Source organism: Lutra lutra, chromosome 4, assembly GCF_902655055.1.
Source record: "Lutra lutra chromosome 4, mLutLut1.2, whole genome shotgun sequence".
Classification (NCBI taxonomy): Eukaryota; Metazoa; Chordata; class Mammalia; order Carnivora; family Mustelidae; genus Lutra; species Lutra lutra.
In genome coordinates this window covers 35,044,893-35,063,513 of record NC_062281.1, presented here as the reverse complement: position 1 = coordinate 35,063,513, position 18,621 = coordinate 35,044,893, and the positions used below count along the sequence as shown (strand labels likewise).

General features: G+C 48.4%; 1 protein-coding gene across 3 annotated transcripts in view; it reads left to right on the top strand.

Annotated features, from left to right (window-relative positions):
- Positions 1 to 831: 831 nt before the first annotated feature.
- Positions 832 to 18,621, top strand: part of BAALC (BAALC binder of MAP3K1 and KLF4) — an 84,334-nt gene continuing 66,544 nt past the window's right edge. The window contains exons 1-2 of one of the 3 annotated variants that reach the window (XM_047727311.1): positions 832 to 1,148; positions 8,771 to 8,845. In XM_047727311.1, coding sequence (XP_047583267.1) covers positions 989 to 1,148; positions 8,771 to 8,805 — 195 coding nt within the window. In that variant the 5' untranslated portion in view covers positions 832 to 988 and the 3' untranslated portion in view covers positions 8,806 to 8,845. Of the gene's footprint in view, positions 1,149 to 4,189; positions 4,331 to 8,770; positions 8,846 to 18,621 lie in introns of those variants that run through there. The other 2 variants (XM_047727312.1, XM_047727310.1) reach the window with 2 other exon arrangements.

Genomic DNA, 18,621 nt, shown 5'->3' with positions numbered 1-18,621 from the left:
AGTCACAGAACTGGAAAGGTTTTAGTGATAGAGTCTAGCCCAACTCCATCAGAAATCATGGGCCCCACTCCTACTCTCCAAACCAGCTAAGACCAGAAAAGGGCGCTGACTGTTCCTTAATTCTTTTTTTTTTTTTTAAGATTTTATTTATTTATTTGAGAGACAAATCACAAGTAGGCAGAGAGGCAGGCAGAGAGAGAGGAGGAAGCAGGCTCCCCGCTGAGCAAGAGCCCGATGCCGGGCTGGATCCCAGGACCCTGAGATCATGACCTGAGCCGAAGGCAGAGGCTTAACCCACTGCGCCACCCAGGCACCCCCCTGTTCCTTAATTCTTAATGGCATTACTTTCTGCCCATTTTGGGGGGCTTGTCCTCAGCTCTACTGCTTTTGAAACAAGTGGCCAGAACGCTTGGATTCCTTCCCAAGCGCTCCAGTTCTCCCCAGAATAGATGAATGGAAGGAAGGGAGGAAGGTAGGGAAAAATGAGGAAGGACAGAAGGGAAGGGAGGGAGGAAGGGAAGAAAAGAGGGAAAGAAGGATGCTTGCATGAATGGGTGAATAGATGAACGGATGAACAGGGGAGTGTGTGGATGGATGGATGCGCAGGACCCTGGGAGCGTAATCTCAGCCCGTGGGGCCGAACCTCTCTTGGGACCCCCGCTGTCCTCACGTTCTGTGGCTGCCGCTCCTGCGCCCCCGACCAGCTTCGGCGCTCCGAGGGAGGGAGGGGGGTGGGGGAGGGGAGGGAAACGCGGGAAGGGAGGGCCTGGGAAGCGGGGAGGAGGGGCGCGGGGAGAGGGCGAGGCATCGGGGGCGGGGGGCGAGGCGGGAGCTGGGCGCCTGGTTGCGGCGCGGGCGGGGACGCGATGCCGCCGCCGCCGCCGCAGCCGCCTCCTCGCCGGCCTGGGCTGCGCCGCCGGGGCTGAGTCGCCGCCGCTGCCGGAGCCACGAGCCGAAGGGCCGCCGGGCGCGCCCGCAGCGCAGGAGGATGGGCTGTGGCGGGAGCCGGGCCGATGCCATCGAGCCCCGCTACTACGAGAGCTGGACCCGGGAGACCGAGTCCACCTGGCTCACCTACACCGACTCGGACGCGCCGCCCAGCGCCGCGGCCACCGACAGCGGCCCCGAGGCGGGCGGCCTGCACGCGGGTGAGTGAGCAGCTGCCGCGGACCCTGGGCGCCGGGAGCCCAGAGCCGAGAGACCAGCGGGAGGGATGAGGGGCGCCGGGGCAGCCGGAGATTTCCGTGAGAGTGGTAGGGGGTCGAGGGGAGGTGAGGACGGCATACCGACTGGACCTGCCTGCTGGCAGACCGACAGACCCAGGCCCAGCGAGTGGGGTCAGCGCGACACCCTTACAGAGACTGAGCCAGTCCCGGGAGCCGAGGGCGCTCAGTGCTGGGACCGACGCGTCCGCCGCGAGGACAGCCCATCTGGCACGCATACCTGCCCCTCCACCCACCCGCGGCCCGGCGCGCTTGCCTTCGTCTCTGTCCCTCCTCGCCCCCCTCCTCCGCCCCCCTCCCCCGCCGGCCCCGGTGGACCTAATCCAGCCCCCTCTCAAACCCCCCGCCACGCCACCTGGACTCTCTCTGCCTCGATTTATAGACAGGGCGCCTGACCCAGATTGCCTGGGTGGAGTCTTCCTCTTCGCTTCCCCTTCTTTCCCTCGGGCTGAGAAAACCAGAATCCTAGTTCAGGGCACAAAGCACGCCCGCTCGCCCCACCACTGGTTCTGCACTGGAGCTCACTTCTCCCCAGCAGGTGTTCCAGAGTGAAGACTTCCTACCCACCCTGCGGTGACTCCGTACTTCCTAGGAGGCAGGGCACAGATATGGACTGGGGCTGTGCATTACACACTCTTACCATTCCCCCACTAGCAGAAATTTAACAGAAGGATATGCAGAGAACTTTCTGGTCCAGTCACCTAGCAGATTTTTTTTTTTAAAGCAGACACTAATGATTATAGAGATGAAAATAATCTGTTACCGCAGACTGACCTTTAGTCATAAATGTGTTGATGGAAAAGAACACCTCACTACTTAGTATATGGATGTTGTCAAAAGCCAGATCATTACTTGCATAAAATACTTTAACTCTTTCCAGACCTGTTTATGTTGTTAGCATTTGTATTTATTTATTTATTTTTAAAGATTTTATTTATTTATTTGACAGACAGAGATCACAAGTAGGCAGAGAGGCAGGCAGAGAGAGAGGAAGGGAAGCAGGCTCCCTGCTGAGCAGAGAGCCCGATGCGGGACTCAATCCCAGGACCCTGAGATCATGACCTGAGCCGAAGGCAGCGGCTTAACCCACTGAGCCACCCAGGCGCCCTGTTGTTGGCATTTTTAAATAATGAATTCTGAGATAGAAAATGAGGTTAATTTGAAGCATACTGTATGTTATCTGGAGGAGGAAAGAAATGTGAAATACTCTTAGAAAGTTCAGTACTCCTAAATCTGTGCTTCCTTCATAAGGGCTGCTGTTTTAATCTTAAGAATCAGTCTCTCCATCTTTTAGGCCCAAAGCTGGCTCCCTTTCCATACAAACTTGGTGAGTCCCTTTTTAAAAACAAACAAACAAACAAACAAAAAAAAAAACAAAAAAAGGGGAGAACTGTCAGTGAAAATGGTACAAGACAGAACACTGTATTTGTCTGTAATGTTTCAGACTCACTGTAGTGATCATAATGGTTACTTTGTGTCATCAGGGCTTTCAGCAAGTTTCCAAATGATGTGTTGGCTCAATTCAGTGTCAGAAATGAGGATAAGACATGAGCCTTCATAAGGGACCTGGTAAATGTTAGATTTAACAGCATTTCTTGGGAGGTGTGGTACTTCACAGAGTCAAAGGCCAGAGCTGCACTCCAAGGAAAAATGGTTGAAAAGATCTAGTATGGGGGGGGGGGGGGAACAAAAAACAAAACAGAGTACAGCTTCAAGGAATGGTTGCCTTGGGAACTAGGAGTATATGGTGTGTGTGTATCTACCTGTGGGTATGAGATGGTTATCATGGGATGGCTAAATATTCATTTCCAGTACTTACTCTTTTTTAGTCTACTATCCTGACTCCTATCCCATTGTGCCTCATCAGAGCGGTCCCTGCAACAGGTGGGACCTGGGATGAGCATACTGATTTGTGGTTCCTTGCCAAATATGCGCCAGCCTTGCCAGGCAGGTGATCCTGGAGGTGTCCTTGCTACTGAATTTTGCCCACTTGGACCCATTTAACCTGGATTCTTCAAAGTGCCTTTCTCATCCCATGGTTACTCTTTTTTTTTTTTTTTTTTTCCTTTAGAGAGAGAGAGAGAGAGCCTTAGCAGGGACTCCGGTAGGGTTAAGGAGGGGAAGAAGGAGAGAGAGAATTTTTTTTTTTTTTAAAGATTTTATTTATTTATTTGACAGAGATCACAAGTAGGCAGAGAGGCAGGCAGAGAAAGAGGGCAGAGGCAGAGAAAGAGAAAGCTCTCTGCTGAGCAGAGAGCCTGATGCGGGGCTTGATCCCAGGACCCTGGGATCATGTCCTGAGCCGAAGGGAGAGGTCTAACCCACTGACCCACCCAGGTGCCCCGGAGAGAGAGAATCTTAAGCAGGCTCCATGCCCAGCACGGAGCCCCAAGTTGGGCTCCATTTCAGGACCCTGAGATCAAGACCTGAGCTAAAATCTACAGTCAGAGGCTTAACCACCTGAGCCACCCAGGTGCCCCCCACAGCTGCTCTTTAAAACTCCACCCTATTCCATTGAAACACCCAGCCCAGTCCAAAGTTTCCATTTCTTCTGGTGCACTGCCCCCCCCACCAACTCCATACTCACGTCTACTGAAAAGTCCCATTTAAGCATGCCTGCTTGTAAATTTTCAGTTTCTTAATCCAATCCAGACTGAGGGCATGTCACAGGACAGTGTTTGATAAATATTTGTTGGATGAATTCTGCATTTTACTGCAGGATGGGGGGGGTGTGTTTTTCTGCCAGTCCTACAAAGGAAAGGACTTTCTTGCCTCCCTCTTACTCAAAAAGTAGATCCTGAGCCTCTGGTTTCTGTTTTGGGAGATCATCTCCACTAGCCAGCAGAATTCAATCAAGTTTTTAGGTTCAGCTGTTACGTAGGCTGGAATTGAAGACTTAGCCCAAACCACAATATCTGATAGCCTGTTGCTTCCCTGTGTCGTAGCAGCCTGTCTCACTGTCACAGGAGGAAATTAAATTGGTCTGACATGATTTAGTCCTCATAAAATCAGTTTGCTGGATTGATTTTTACTTCCGTTGTCTGATGGGGATGTCTCCAGGAGAAAGGGAGTCTCTGAGGTTGCCATGCCCAGCCAGCTCAGCCATCCCGTACAGGAGTAACACCCTTGCTTTACCTCAATTTGATCACAAGTCCCTTAAATTACAACCTTAAATATACCTTCTTATACTGTTAGGTATTTCCCTAATTTCTCTAGGAAATAAAACGTTACAAATTTCTCTAAAGTCCTTCTATTTTACAGTTTTAAATTGCTATAATAATTGCTTTTATAAATGCACGATTGAGGATTACAAAATTATAGAGACTCACAGCAAAACAGTTTACCTAAATAAATTGAAATAAGCAAAATAAAATGAAGACCACTTACTATCAGCTAATGTTTATTGATGACTTACCAAGGGCCGGGGACTGTACAAAGCAGCACTTAACAGAACTCATCTCACAGAAGTTAACAGAACTTTGTCCTCATGGCTGGGATGAGGTAGGAACTGTGACCGTCCTTCTCTTACTAGTAAGGGAATGAGGCATGGAGTGTGCTAGTGACTTCCCCCCATCCAGTTCTGGGATCCAGCTCTGCTTGAATCCAAAGCCTGTACTCCTAAATACTGCCTTCCTGATAGATGGAAGATTAACTATAGAATTCTTGCTTTTACGGTTGATGGGACTCAAAATCTACTGTGGTCTCTTGATATTCCAGTCTAGTCTTGGATACCATAGTTTTCTTCTACCATAGATGGGACATGTCTTCCCTCGGGAAGGAGGTCCCTCATACCTTAGTGGAGCAGTTCTTCTTGTGAGAAACTCTTCCGGCTGCTTTGTAATTTCTACCTGGTGAACTCCACGCCCTTGCAATCAAGTCTCGTGTAGACAACTCTTCAATATTTGAAGAAAACTGTTGCATCTTCTCGGACCTCTGGTTCTCCAGTCCAAACACATGCAGATCTTTCGGTCATCTCTCAGACTTGTGGGGACCTGACCATGTTATTCCAGATATGCTACATCCCTTGCATATCAGAGTCCCTCTTGATATAAGAGACCTGTGGTTAGCTCCAAGCCCTTATGTGGTAGTTGGGCAGCACAGGGCAATGAGCGGGCACTGACCGTCTCTCCGTGCAGGTAAAATCAGGTTAGGATTTGTTTTCCTGCTCTTGTTGCTGCTGTATTACTTCAATGACTCACATTAAACTTGTGATTTATTAAAACCTGTAGATCTTTTTTTCTAGTTGAATTTAAGTCTTGTCATCTCAGAGACGTTGTCTGTGCTGTATATCCAGCTCCTGGAACAGTGACTGGAACATAGGTGGCACTCAGTAAATGTTGGCCAAATGAATGGCTTCCCCCCACCCCCCGCCACGAGTCCTGCAGTCATACTATTGATTTCAGTCACCCAAAGTGGAGATTTTTTAATTTATTCCTGTTAAAATGTACCTTGTTGGTTTCAGTGTAATGCTTAAATGTGCTGACTTTTATTCATCTCGATAATGTCGTTAAGACAATATTCTAGGTCTTTGTTTCCCTGTGTCCACAGACTAAAGATAAAAGACGTTTGCTCTCTTATTCATTCAATATACATTAGGCACAAAGTTGAGTAAGATATGTTCCTTGAACTGTATAATGAAGAAATGAATAATTAGTGGAGACAGACACAAAGGTAGACACACTTCAGGTCAGCCTGTGGACCATCCTGGAACATAATACGGGAAAGATGCTGGAGGAGTGCAGGGGCCTGGGTAGATCATTTGGCTGGGGAGTGGGGGATGGGGAGCTGTGTGCCTGCAGACAGCTGCAGGAGCTTGGCAGAGGAAAGCAGGACTGTTCCTGGAGGCCCTCACGGGTGTGGGGGGTGGGGTGGCGTTATCCTGCCTCCTTCCTTGAGATGGAGTACCAGGAGAGAGCCCACCTGGGGCTTTCTGATGGATAAGGCTCCTCCCTCCCTCCTTCCGTCCCTCCCCCAGCTCCTTCTATCTACCTGTTACGCTTGTGGTTATATTTTCAGATAATTTATCAATGAATGCCTGCCCCTCAAGCATGACAAGCTGTATTACTTAGTTAGGGGGTCTTTTTGCTCACCACCAGATCCCTGTGCCTAACACTGTGCCTATATAGGATCCCAAGTGACCTTTCTTTAATGACTAAATCTCCTAGCACTTCCTGTGTCCATTGTATTCTCCTGGAGTCCCCAGAGATAATGTTTTCTTTCCTCAGAAGTTCCATCTGCTCGTTCTCTCTGGGTTCTTGTCTGCCTGATTGGTTGCATAGCAAGAAGACACCCCCACTTTCCTCTGCTCCCTTTGCCAAACACAAGCCTCTTTGTTACCAGGGTCATTTTGCAAAAATCACTACAAAAACAGGTGGGAGCAAACCCAGGCAGTTCATAAAGTTTAGGAAGTCTCATGTGCTTGTGGCCCAGGCCCCACCTGGGCAGAGTGACATACATCCTGCCACAGGCTCTCCAGGGACTGTGTGCAGCCTGGTGGTCACACTGGTCACACCGCCTTGCTCTGTCTCTCCAGGGAGCCTGGGAGCTCTGCCGGCTTGGGCGCTGCGCGGTGGACAGTCACACACCAGCCTGTAAAAATGAAGAGTTGGAGAAATGATCCCGCTGAGCAAATGAAGTTTTATCTTACAGCCTCTTTCCCGAGTCTTATCTTAGATGATTTTGTCTTAGAAATCAGTCCACTGAACTGTGTCTTTGTTAGACACCAGATAAACTATTCTGACTCTAGCCAGAGATGAATTTAAGGTTCCAGACTTGGGCCCACTCAGAGGAACATAGTCCCCTCTCAGTTGGCATGGAGTCTTTTCCTGGCTTATCCTGTACTCAGCAGTCTCTCAGGCTTAGAGCCCTACTGGCCCTGCCTTTGCTTTGGGGGTCTATGCGCCCACAACCCCTTCCTGCTGATAAGGCCATTCTGCCCTTTAGTGCATTTGGACATCTGAGCATGTCGTTCCTGGCTGATGACCTGGGCTTGCATCCCGGGAGCCTTTCTGTGTAGGTCCACAGCCTCTAGCCACTCTCAGAAGATCATTTTGCTTCTATTGCAAAATCCTATCTCTGCCGAGACTCCTGCAGAGATTCTGTGGCTAGTCTGAACACCTCCTTGGCTTTCATCTGGAAAGGAGATGGATGGAGTATCCTGAGCCCACATTATGATCTAGCGCCTTCTGCCTTAGCTGCCACCCACTCTGCCCCACAACCACCTCCACTGCTCTGTTGTTAGGGGCTCAGTTGTCTGCCCCCCCCCCCCCAAATTTGTGTTGAAGTCCTAACCACCAGTACATCCAAATGTGACCTTTTTGGAGATAGGGTCTTTACAGAGGTTAAGATAAGGTCATTAATGTGAGCCCTAATCTAGTGTGACTGGTGTCCTTATAAAAAGGGACATTTGAACACAGAAACAGACACCCCAAAGAGAACCCCACGTGAAGGTGAAGAGGCTTCTACAAGCCAAGGAGCACCCAAGATTGTCAGCAAGCCACCAGGAGCTGAGAGAGAGGCCTGGAACAGATTCTCCCTCACAGTCCCCGGAAGGAACCACCCCAATCTCAGATTCCTGATCTCAGACCTGTGCGACAAGAAATTTCTGCTGCTTGAGCCGGCCGTTTGTGGTCCTTTGTTACATCAGCCCTGGGAAACTCATACACATGTCTTTATGAGCACTAACAATGTGAACGTTTGGAAATCCTGAGAGGGTTTCTATCGTCACTGCCTCACCTGTCCTTCAGAGACTGGGTCTATTCCCTTGTCATTTAAATTCAAATAGCATTTATTGAGCACCAAATGTATTTTTCTTTGGGACATTAGTTTCCGTTAACTGTCTAAACGAACCTCATAAACCGTGGTGATCCCCATTTACCAGATGAGGAAACTGAGATTCAGTGAGGTGGGGAGGTGGAGTAAGGTCACCGGCTGAGGGAGTGGAAGAGCCTGTGTCGGAAATCAGGTGTCTTGTTTCTAAATCCAGGGCAGTGTCCGTTATGCTGTAAGTGCTAAGCGTGGAGTTAGTGCCCTCCTCCACCCCATCTGCCTTTAGTGGTTTAGAAAAGGACTTGGCAGGGGGAACCTCCTGCCAGCATTTGTGAGGCTGAGGACAGGAGGCCTTGAGCAGACCTGGCAGCCCTGAGGCACCGGTACTGGCCCCCCTCCCTGGGCCAAGCGCCCCCAGTGGGGCTGCAGACAATGCCCTCAAGATCACCTGCATCCCAGGCACCTGATCGCCTCCTTAAAGGTGATCAGGCTTGGGGCAGAATGTTTTTTTTTTTTTTTTTTTTTTTTTTCTGATTTCAAATGCAGAGATGTAGCTTAAGAAACTTTAGAGAGTGTTAGAGAAGCACACAGAAGTAACACGTCTGTCAGCATTTGGGATTTATCCCTCAGGTCCGGCATCTAGGTGTCTACGGGACAACTTATTTCTTCTGTGGGGATTATGTTTGAGGTTTGGGGGATATAGAAGAACTTCCTCAAATTTCTTGGAAGCTCAAAGGCCAAGAGAAAAAAAGAGTAGTTCTGTTTTTCTTTGTGTTTAGGAAAGTATTTGGAGGTCGTGGCAGCCAAAGGCTAGTTTGAACAGGGAAATGGGTGAGGGGTGGGGAAGGCCATGGGTAAGTGAAGGGATTTTTCTCCCTTTTTTCCTTTCAGTACTAAGCAAATATAATTGAATTCAGGTAAATTATATACGAGGCAAATGTATATTGTGACTCCACCGTTTACGATAATCGTGGCCCCCTATCGCCTCCCTGCCACCCCCCACAGCTGACTCAGGCTGAGTTTTCTATTCTGCCCAGCTGTTTCTGGGATTTGTGGTTGCTTTGTGGATGTGGTAACATGGCCTGTGAGGTGTGTGTGTCTAGGGGCCAGCTCTCTGTCTGGGCCTCAGATGCCCGTGAGGTCACATAGACTGGCTGCCCAGTGTTGTGGTTTGGGTCTAACCCCATTCCCTTCCAGCCCCGGATCTCTGTGTCCAATGCAATAGTACCCAGTGTCTGCCTACATCCTGCCGTGTGGTGTCTGTATAAGGAAGCAAAACCGGAAGCTTTAGATTTTTCTTAATCCAACTCCATCTTCTTTATGAATAGTGCCAATTTCTCCCAGAGTCTAGGACTAGGTTGTCCGTTAGTCTTCCTTTTGGGTGATTGTGATCCTTGGTCTTTTTCTGTCTTCGTAGGCATTTTAGTGGGGAGCTGGCAAGACTGAGTGGGTAGCTTGTGGCCAGATGCCCTTCAGCCCCAAAGCCCAACCCGGGGCCTGCTGAGCTTCCCCAAGCCACTGCACTGGCCTGTAACACTTCCTCATGCTCGAGACCGCGCAGCCTGATCTGCTGTCAGTTTATAGTTTCATATGCTTCCTCTCCTTGGACTAGCCAGCTTCTCACACCTATCATGACCTCCAGTCTCTGGACCTTTCTGGCTCTCTTCTTTCTCATCATCATTTTCCTTGTGGTTTTGCTTGAAGATGATAGTTCAGTGGTTAGGGAATTAGACTCTGACAGCTTTGTGACCTTGAGCAGGTTTCTTAGCTTGTCTGGGTTTCATTTACCACACTGTAGGATAGGAATCATTGTAGAACAAGTGTGTCCACAAATATGAGGTGTATGGCCTCTCAGAGCTGCTATTCGGGTACCTAGGTTCTCTTCCCCTCTTCAGTCTTGCCCTGGGCTCCACCTCAAACCTGGGGTCCATCTTCCCCGGTGTCCCTTACATCCCCGGTTCCGAGCTGCCTGCCGTTGCTGAAGCAAGTCATGGGTGTTGGTCTTTGTGCCCAATAGCAGTTCGTTCTCCAGAACCTCAGTATTCTTACCACTTCTTGGCAATTCTCTTAATTCCTTATTAACATGCTGTGACAGTCCCTGTGTAATAGCTCCCAACACTATGCTGTTCTTTCCCTCTGAATACTAAAAAAAAAAAAAAAAATCAAAGACTTGCTGTGAATTCTCCCATCATTCCCTCTAGTCACCTGTTCTGTGTTCTTCTGGGCACCTCAGCATTTAAAAACGCCTTAGCTACCCTGTCCTCATCTCTGCCTGTTTGGACTCTTTAAGTGCACGGATGAAGTTGTTCCTCAATGTCCTTACAGGTGAGGACATCCCAGGCAGTGCCATCCACAGGGTGAGGGCTCCTCTGCATCTCCATGGGCCTCCCAGAGCCCAGGCCACTGCCATGTTTTACTTGAACCTCAGCCGTAGCCTGCTTCTCTTCTTGCCCTTCACGAGTCATTCTTCATGTTAGAGGGAGAAGGATCTTTTAAAAACATATACCGGGTCTCGTCCCTCTCTTGCTTAATGGCCTCTGCTAGCTTCTTTATCTGTTATATGTAGAACAAAACCCTAGCAACCCCTTTCCTCCACCTCTGCTTCTCTGGCTTGGCTTATCCTGCTTACTCTCTCTCTGGCTCACGGTGTTCCAGCCACACGAGCACCTGGGGCACCTGCTGGAATGTGGCCCCTCCCCCACTCTTTACCTCCTGGACCCCACCTCAGTTCCGATGCACCTCCTCAGAGAGAACAGCCTTCCCCAGTCGCCTGATTATCTTTTTTTTCTTCCGATCACCAAGCCTGTCACTGTCTTGTTCATTGACGCATCACTCCGGGATGCGATGTGCTGATGGCCGTATTTGCCACTGTCGCCCAAATACTTAGCATGGCGCTCAGCATGGAGTAGGCGCTCAAAGCATATTTGTTGAGTGGAGGGAACCCTCCTCATCTTTTGTATCAGTTAGGAACTGCTTTTGATGGCAAGAACCAAAACCAGGGGGAATGTGGTTTAGCAAGGAGAGGTTCTAGTGTCTGCACTTCACAGAGCGTCTGGAGGGAGGCAGCTGCTCGCTTGGGAATGCTGTCAAGGACGTGGGTTTATTACTTGGCCATCTGTGCCATGTGGATTTCATCCTCGTAGTTGCAAGGTGTTGTCGCGTCTTACTTTAGATACGAAGAAGGGGGAAAGGCGCATTCTATCCGAGTCTGTCCTTTTTATCTGCAAAATGATAGCTTTCCCAGAAGTCAGTAAGCTTTGCTTGAGTCTCATTGGCCAGAACTGTATGACATGGCCATCCCTGGCTGCGAGATAAACTAGATCGGGATTGTTAGTTGGGCATGCACCACGCTAACAGTATCATGGTCCTTTTGGCAAAGAGAAAAGGGGAAGAACAGATATTGTGTAGGCTGCCACCTGGGTAACTGGACCTCTCATCCTCAGGCTACTTCTGAGGGGAGATAAGATTGGTAGGAGAAAGGGAAGGAGAAAAGAAAGGAAGGGTGGCTCAGTGGGTTAAGCCTCTGCCTTCAGTTTAGGTCATGATCCCAGGGTCCTGGGATCAAGCCCCCCCCATCGGGCTCTCTGCTCAGCAGGGATCCTGCTTCACCCCCTCTCTGCCTGCCTCTTTGCCTACTTGTGATCTCACTCTCTGTCAAATAAATAAATAAAATCTTATATTAAAAAAAAAAGAAAAGAAGGAGGAGGAGGAGGAAAGGAAAGCAAGGAGAGGAAGGTCTGCTAGAAACCAGAGCAGCACAATTATTGGTATTAAGATTTTGTAATAATAATAATAGTGTTTTTAGTATTATCACATGTTAAGTGAATTCACAAAGGTTGATATTTATTGGGAAAGGCAGATGTGCAAATATTAAGCTGATTTTAGAAATAATACAACAATAGCTTAAACTTAAATCTTTTGGAATAGTCTTTTAACATCAGACTCTGTGGTGTCATGACATGTGCAAGGGGCGTTCCTTTGTTTTCTGCTTCATTTTCCTATAGAGTTAATGCCAGCCGGAAACTGACGTGCCCACTAATACTCTGTGGCACAAATGTCCAATCGGTGGGGATGTTGGTAGAGGTCCGCTGTGCGGGGTTGTGCTGATGCTCAGGCTGGGGCCCTGAAGGAGAAGCAACAGACAGCCCACTGGCTCATTTAAAGACTTGACAGTATTTCCTGCGAAAATCTAAAAAACCCACCCTGCTATTGTCTCTAGGGCTTGTGGACTTGAGGGTGAGAGGAAACTGAAAGGATTTGAGGAAAATAGCAGGGCTGTTTGGGAAACGGTCGTCATAACAACAGGGCACAGCCGTGGCTACAATGGAAGTGGCGATTGCCTGCGCACCCTTCATAAGGGGGACGATTTGAGTTGAAGCTCGAAACCGAGGCCTCATTAAATTACTACATGCGAGAACCGCTTTTCAGGACAGTCTTCAGAGCGGCTAGGCTCAGGTTTGCTTAGCTGGGGCGATAAGTGGTGTGTGTGCAAACACGGATGAACACCGCCCCGGCTCCCGAGCGTAGCTTCCCTTAGCTGCGTGCGCAGCGTGTGCCCGGCACGGAGTGTTTATTACCTAATTCTCTTATCCCTGTTTTACCGATGGGAGAAGTCCGAGAGGCCAGGTGACCTGCGCCAAGGCTTGAAGGCTGTAAGCGGCTGCGGGGTGTTGGGAACCCAGCTCTGCCTTCGTTCGGAGCCCTGTGCTCTTTCCTTCATGCCAGCTGCCTAACTGATCACTAGCTCTGGCCCTCATTGCCTTGCAGCTCGACGTCTGCAACGGCGTTGTGACCTGTCCCCCGACCCCCAGTCACTGCCACTCCAGTATCTTTCATACCATTGCCAGGCGAATATTCCTGAGGCATAACTGGGACCATTACTGTGTTATCTCCTGCTTAGAGACTTTCATGATTTTTCTTTGCCAACTGAATGCAAATGTCTTAGTTGGCATTTAAGGCTTTCTCTTCAGCCTTAGCTTCCACTGACGGTCTACAGGTCCTCTCCACTCAGCCCGACTCAGGATTGCCCTTTGCATGAAGTACCTTATCCTCTTACCCCCCTCCCACCCCCTCTGAAAGCCCCACAGCTCCCATGTGCCCCCTCAGTCACATGTTCCCTTCTAGCACACACCTAGCACACTTACTCGGTTTTGCATTTTCTTATTTATGGCCGTGTCCTAATGTCGTGCCATATACTCTTACAGACTGTTGGGAAATAGACTGAGGTGGACTCTTACTGGGGCCACCTGTGAGGGTCTGGGCTAAGGGAGAAGTTGAATTGCTGGGGATGGTCCTTCAGGTATGGTAATGAGAGGCGCTGTCACCCTGTATCAGGTTTCAACTGCTGGCTGCCCCCCAGCAGGGGGAAGGGAGCTTGGGTGGGGCCACTTCCTTCCACAGAGGGCAGTTCCTAGAGAGGCACTCAGCCGTGAGCCTTCACTGGGCGCCCCTCCCAGCCGCTTGAGGATCTGGTGTTAGTCCTGCAGGAGATCCTGATCCCAGAGGGACCATACTCCGTATTTCCCAGTCAGCTTCCCTGGTGGCTACACATCAGATTCACTTGGGCAACGCAAACGAAAGGCCCCACCCCCAGGGCTTCTGTAGGGGCCAGAGGCCTGCAGGTTTGGCTAGTTCTCTGGGTCAGGGCAGGTGGAATTCCCTGTGTCTGAGGTGGGGCTTAGGATGTTGCATTTCTTTCTTTCTTTTTTTTTTTTTTAAAGATTTTATTTATTTGTCAGAGAGAGAGAGGGAGAGAGAGCAAGCACAGGCAGAGGCAGAGGGAGAAGCAGGCTCCCCGATGAGCAAGGAGCCCGATGTGGGACTCGATCCCAGGACGCCGGGATCATGACCTGAGCCGAAGGCAGCTGCTTAACCAACTGAGCCACCCAGGCGTCCCAGGATGTTGCATTTCTAACAAGATCCCAGGTGATGCTGTTCCTTCTGGCCCGTGGACCAGGAGGACCAGGAGGAGCGGGTCCTAGATCACAGGGTGACCAGCCTTCGCTGTGAAGGGCCAGATGTAAATATTTTAGGCTTTGTGGGCCACATGACCTTTGTTGCAGCTACTCAACTTCACTATTTTTAGTCCCAAAGCAACCAAGGGTGGTACATAAACGAATGGCCGTGGCCCTGTGCCAACGGCCACTGCTGTCCTAGGTGATACTGAGGCTTGGCCAGGCTTAGGAGCCACAGTCTTTAACCCTCAAGGCAGCGTGGAAGAGAGACAAGAACAGGGCTTGCAGGTATGAGTCCCAGCCCTCAAACTCTCCTCTAAAGAGCTTAGCACACTGAGCCCTGAGCGACTTTGGTGGGCTGACCAAGAAATGGGACCAAGAGCATTTCTGACCTTGAAGGCAATTTTTGAAGGTTGTTAAAATATCTCTGATAACATTAGGTCATTGAGGCATTCGATACTTTATTATGCAAATCGTGCTCCTGAGTGGAGTGGGGTCTGGGAAGTGGACCGGATCCTGGCCCCACCTGGAGTAAGGAGCCTGGTTCTCTGGGGAGCTCTCCCTGCCTCAGGCTTCCAGGCACCGGACTCCTCCATCCCTTCAGCACAGGGCACGAGGATTCCGTTGATTCCGAGCTGTGACTGCTGCCTCCAGACACGTCTCCCAGCTGGCAGTTCTTCTGAGGGTGTGGAGCTGAGTCCAGGGTATGAGGAATAATCCTCTTTCTGGGGTTTCTCTGAGCTTCGCTCACCTTTCCTTAACTCTCGGTTTCCCCAGAGCCTGTGACGCCGTTTCTGGGAGTTTATAAAGTTGCACACGGGCACTCTGGTGGCTCAGCCAGGTGAGCCTCTGCCGTGGGCTCAGGTCATGATCTCTGGGTCTTGGGATCGAGCCCCACATCGGGCTCCCTGCTCAGCGGGAAATCTCTGCCCCTCCTCCCACTTGTTCTCTCAATCTTTCTCTCTCTTACTCTCTTTCTCTCTCTCAAATAGAGTCGCCACACGTCTGGTTGGTTGTGAGTCAGGGCAGCAGAGGAATGGGTTGCTGTTATGATGTTTGCTTTTCTGAACCAGGTGTTCCTTTGTAGAGACGGGCTTCTAGCGGTTACGTAAGGCTGCAGAGAACACCCAGGGAACTTAGAGAAGAGGGATCATTTAAATAGAAGCTGCCAAAAACATTAACAAAGAGACCCAGGGAGAGTGTGCCCAAGCTGGTTAGCTTTATTTTTTCTTCTTTAGCACAGGGATTCAAAATTCAAACACTGATTCTTGTTAGAATCCCCAAATCCCCCAGCCACAAGCAAAAAAAATCAGTGAGAAATAGAATGAAAACTTATATGAGAAGGTGATTTAAACATATGTGCAGTCACACACACACACACACACACACACACACACACACACACACACACACACACAAGCAGTTATATCTTCAACTGAGCATTGCTCTTCCCGGGGACATCAGCTGCTTGCTCAAAACAATTCTGGAATCCCTTAACTGTAGCCTCAGGCATTTTTTAAACAAAACATTTCAAATACATACAATAGTTTAAGACCTTAAAATGACACACAGATATTTCAAAAATCTATATACAAGTGTGTATAACAATGATATAACAAGCCCCCATGTATGCTACCCAGCTTCAACAATTATCAACGCACGGCGAATCTTGTTTCCTCTCTACCTCCATTGCCCTTCGTTTGGACTAATTTGAAGCAAATTCCAGAAATCATGAAACTCCATTCAAAAATACTTTCGTCTGGATCATCAGAAGATGGGGACCCTTTTTAAGAAGATGTAAGATTGAACCAGATGAAGTGGTCATTTCTTTCAGTTGAAATGGTGTAATATCAGCAGTTCTAAAGCTTCAGCCTTATAACCACAATGCCATTATCACACCTAAAAATTAATGAAAGTTCCTTAATTCTCTAATATAACCGCAATTCAGTCATGTCCAAATTTTGTTGATGGTCTCATCAATGTATTTTCTACGACTAGTTTGTTTGATTTGGGATACAAAAGATATCCACACATTGTATTTCATTCACCTTTTCCCTTAAATTTCCTTCAATTTATACATTTCCCATTTTCCTCCTCCGCCCTTTCAATTTTTATTTGTTGAAGAAACCTGCTTTTTTGTTCTGTAGAGTTTCTCATTTGGGGGGATTTTGCTGATGACATGCCTATGGTGGTGTTTAAAAATGTGTCCCTGTGTTCCTTGTAAACTAGTAATTAGAACTGCCGGCTTGATGGGATTCAGGTTCAGTTTTGGGTGCAAGAATGCATCGTAAGTGATGATATCCTCTTCTCGCTGCACACATCAGACAGGACAGTATCTGGTTATCTCTCACTGCGGTGAGGTTACGATCAGCTGTGCCAAACCGCCCCATCCATTATAAAGTATCTCTGCTTCCTGTTGCTGATAATCATCCCCTATATCAATTATTTTATTAGGAATTGCAAAAACAATACTGTTCTAACATTTCTTCAACATTAGCTGGAATTCTTTTATAAAGAATACTTTTGCTTGTTGCCTCTTTGGTTTCCCTGAAAAGGTGGAGTAAATGCCCGGTTCCCTTTGATGACCAGTTTTCAGTGCATTCCCTAGTTTCTTCAAAGGGGATCAACAGTTGTTTGTTTGTTTGCTTGTTTTTTAAGATTTCATTTATTTATTTGAGAGCCTACGTGCAAGAGAACGCACACAAGCTGGGGGGTGGCATGGGGAGGAGAGGGTAAGAGGGAGAAACATCCTCCCTGCTGAGTAGAGAGCCCAGTGCAGGGCTTGATCCCAGGACCGTGGGATCACGACCTGAGCTGAAATTGAGAGTTAGAGGCTTAACTGACTGAACCACCCAGGTGCCCCTAGATTGCTGTATTTTAAAGGTTCATATGTTTTATTTTGCTTTTGTGGTAAACTTGCCTTTTTTTTTTTTTTTTCATGTAAATTTTGTCCGGTCTTATATTTAAGTAAAGAATTTATGTGATTCCAATAGCAAGTTACACTTAAGAAGTCTCATTTTCATCTCTGCCTCTACTCTCTTCCCTTCGTCCTCCTACAGATACTCATTTTATTTTTTGGTTTATCTCTTCATTAAAAAAAAGTATGCACAGGGGCGCCTGGGTGGCTCAGTGGGTTAAAGCCTCTGCCTTCGGCTCAGGTCATGGCTCAGGTCATGATCCCAGGGTCCTGGGATCGAGCCCCGCATCAGGCTCTCTGCTCAGCAGAGAGCCTGCTTCCTCCTCTCTCTACCTGCCTCTCTGCCTACTTGTGATCTCTGTCTGTCAAATAAATAAATAAAATCTTTAAAAAAAAAAAAAGTATGCACACATATTACATCCTTTGATTCTGTACCTTTTCACTCAGTGTATTCCAGAGATATTCCAAGCAGTCTGTAGATAAGTTCCTCCTCCTTTTTTATAGCTACAGCTATGTGATGCTCCATTGCGTGGATATGTCATAGTTTATTAAACCAGTCTCCTGTTGATGGCCATTGGGATTGTTTCTAGACTTTTGCTACACAAATAGTCTTACCCATGCGTTTTTTCATTTTGCCAGTGTGATCTTTAGGTAGATTCTTAAAAGTGGGATGCCTAGGCGAAAGGCTGAATGTAAGTGTAATTTTGCTCAATATTGCCAAATTCCCCTCTTCAGGCCTTGTGTGGTTTGCATTTTCACCCGCAGTGTATGAGAGCGCCTGTTTTTTCCACATCCTTCCCAACATAGTAGATTGTCAAACTTAGGGGATTTTGTCACTTTAATAGGTAAGACACTGTAACTCAGACAGTTTTACTGTGCATTTGTGTGAGTAGGGTTGCCGTTTTCATGATTATGGGCACATTGCCGTTTCCCTCCTGAATACAATTTGTTATATCTCTAGACCTGTTCTTTTTATTGTATTTAGTAGTTGCAAATCTTTGTCTTTTGACGTTGACTGAGATATTTTGAAAAACAAAAAAGTCCCTAATGTTATTTGGCAAATAGGGTTGTTGGGTTTTTGCTATCAGACGGGAGCAGCTGGGGGCTGGCTGGGCATCTTTCTCTTCTAGTACAGTCCCAGGGCTGCTCCATATGGTCTTTCTGCATGGGCTAGTTTGGGCTTCCTCACAGCATGGCGGCCTCAGGGCAGTTGGACTGTTTATGTAACTGCTCTGAGCTCCAGCACGGTCCCAGCTAAAAAGCAGAAGCTACATTGCCTCTTATGACTTCACCTTGGAATTATGCATGGTCACTTCTGCATTCTTTCGTTACAAGTGAGTCACAAACCTGCCTGGATTCAAAAGGAGGGAATTAGAGCCCACCCCTGATGAAGGGATGGCAAGATTCTAGAAGAGCATGGCCTTTTTAAGAACTGTGAAGGGGCTGAGATTTTCCTCGACTTGTTTTCCGTGAGTTTCTTGGAAGCGAGTGAGACACGAGACTCCTGGGTCAGAAACAAAGGTCCAGCGAGCTTCACAAGGGTTCACATGTTTGCTCTGCTCTGATCCCTTTCCCTGAGTCTCACAGGGGCCTCGGAGATGGGTCCGGGTGGATGTCTGCACATGCAGTAGACTGCGTTACTGCAGATTTCTGCACCTGCTAATCTTCTGAAACTCTTCCCAAGCAGAGCGGTCTTGTAAGTGCAGTCAGTGCTTCCCGCAAGCTCTCTGCAGCTCTTAGCACTGTGGGTCTGGCTCAT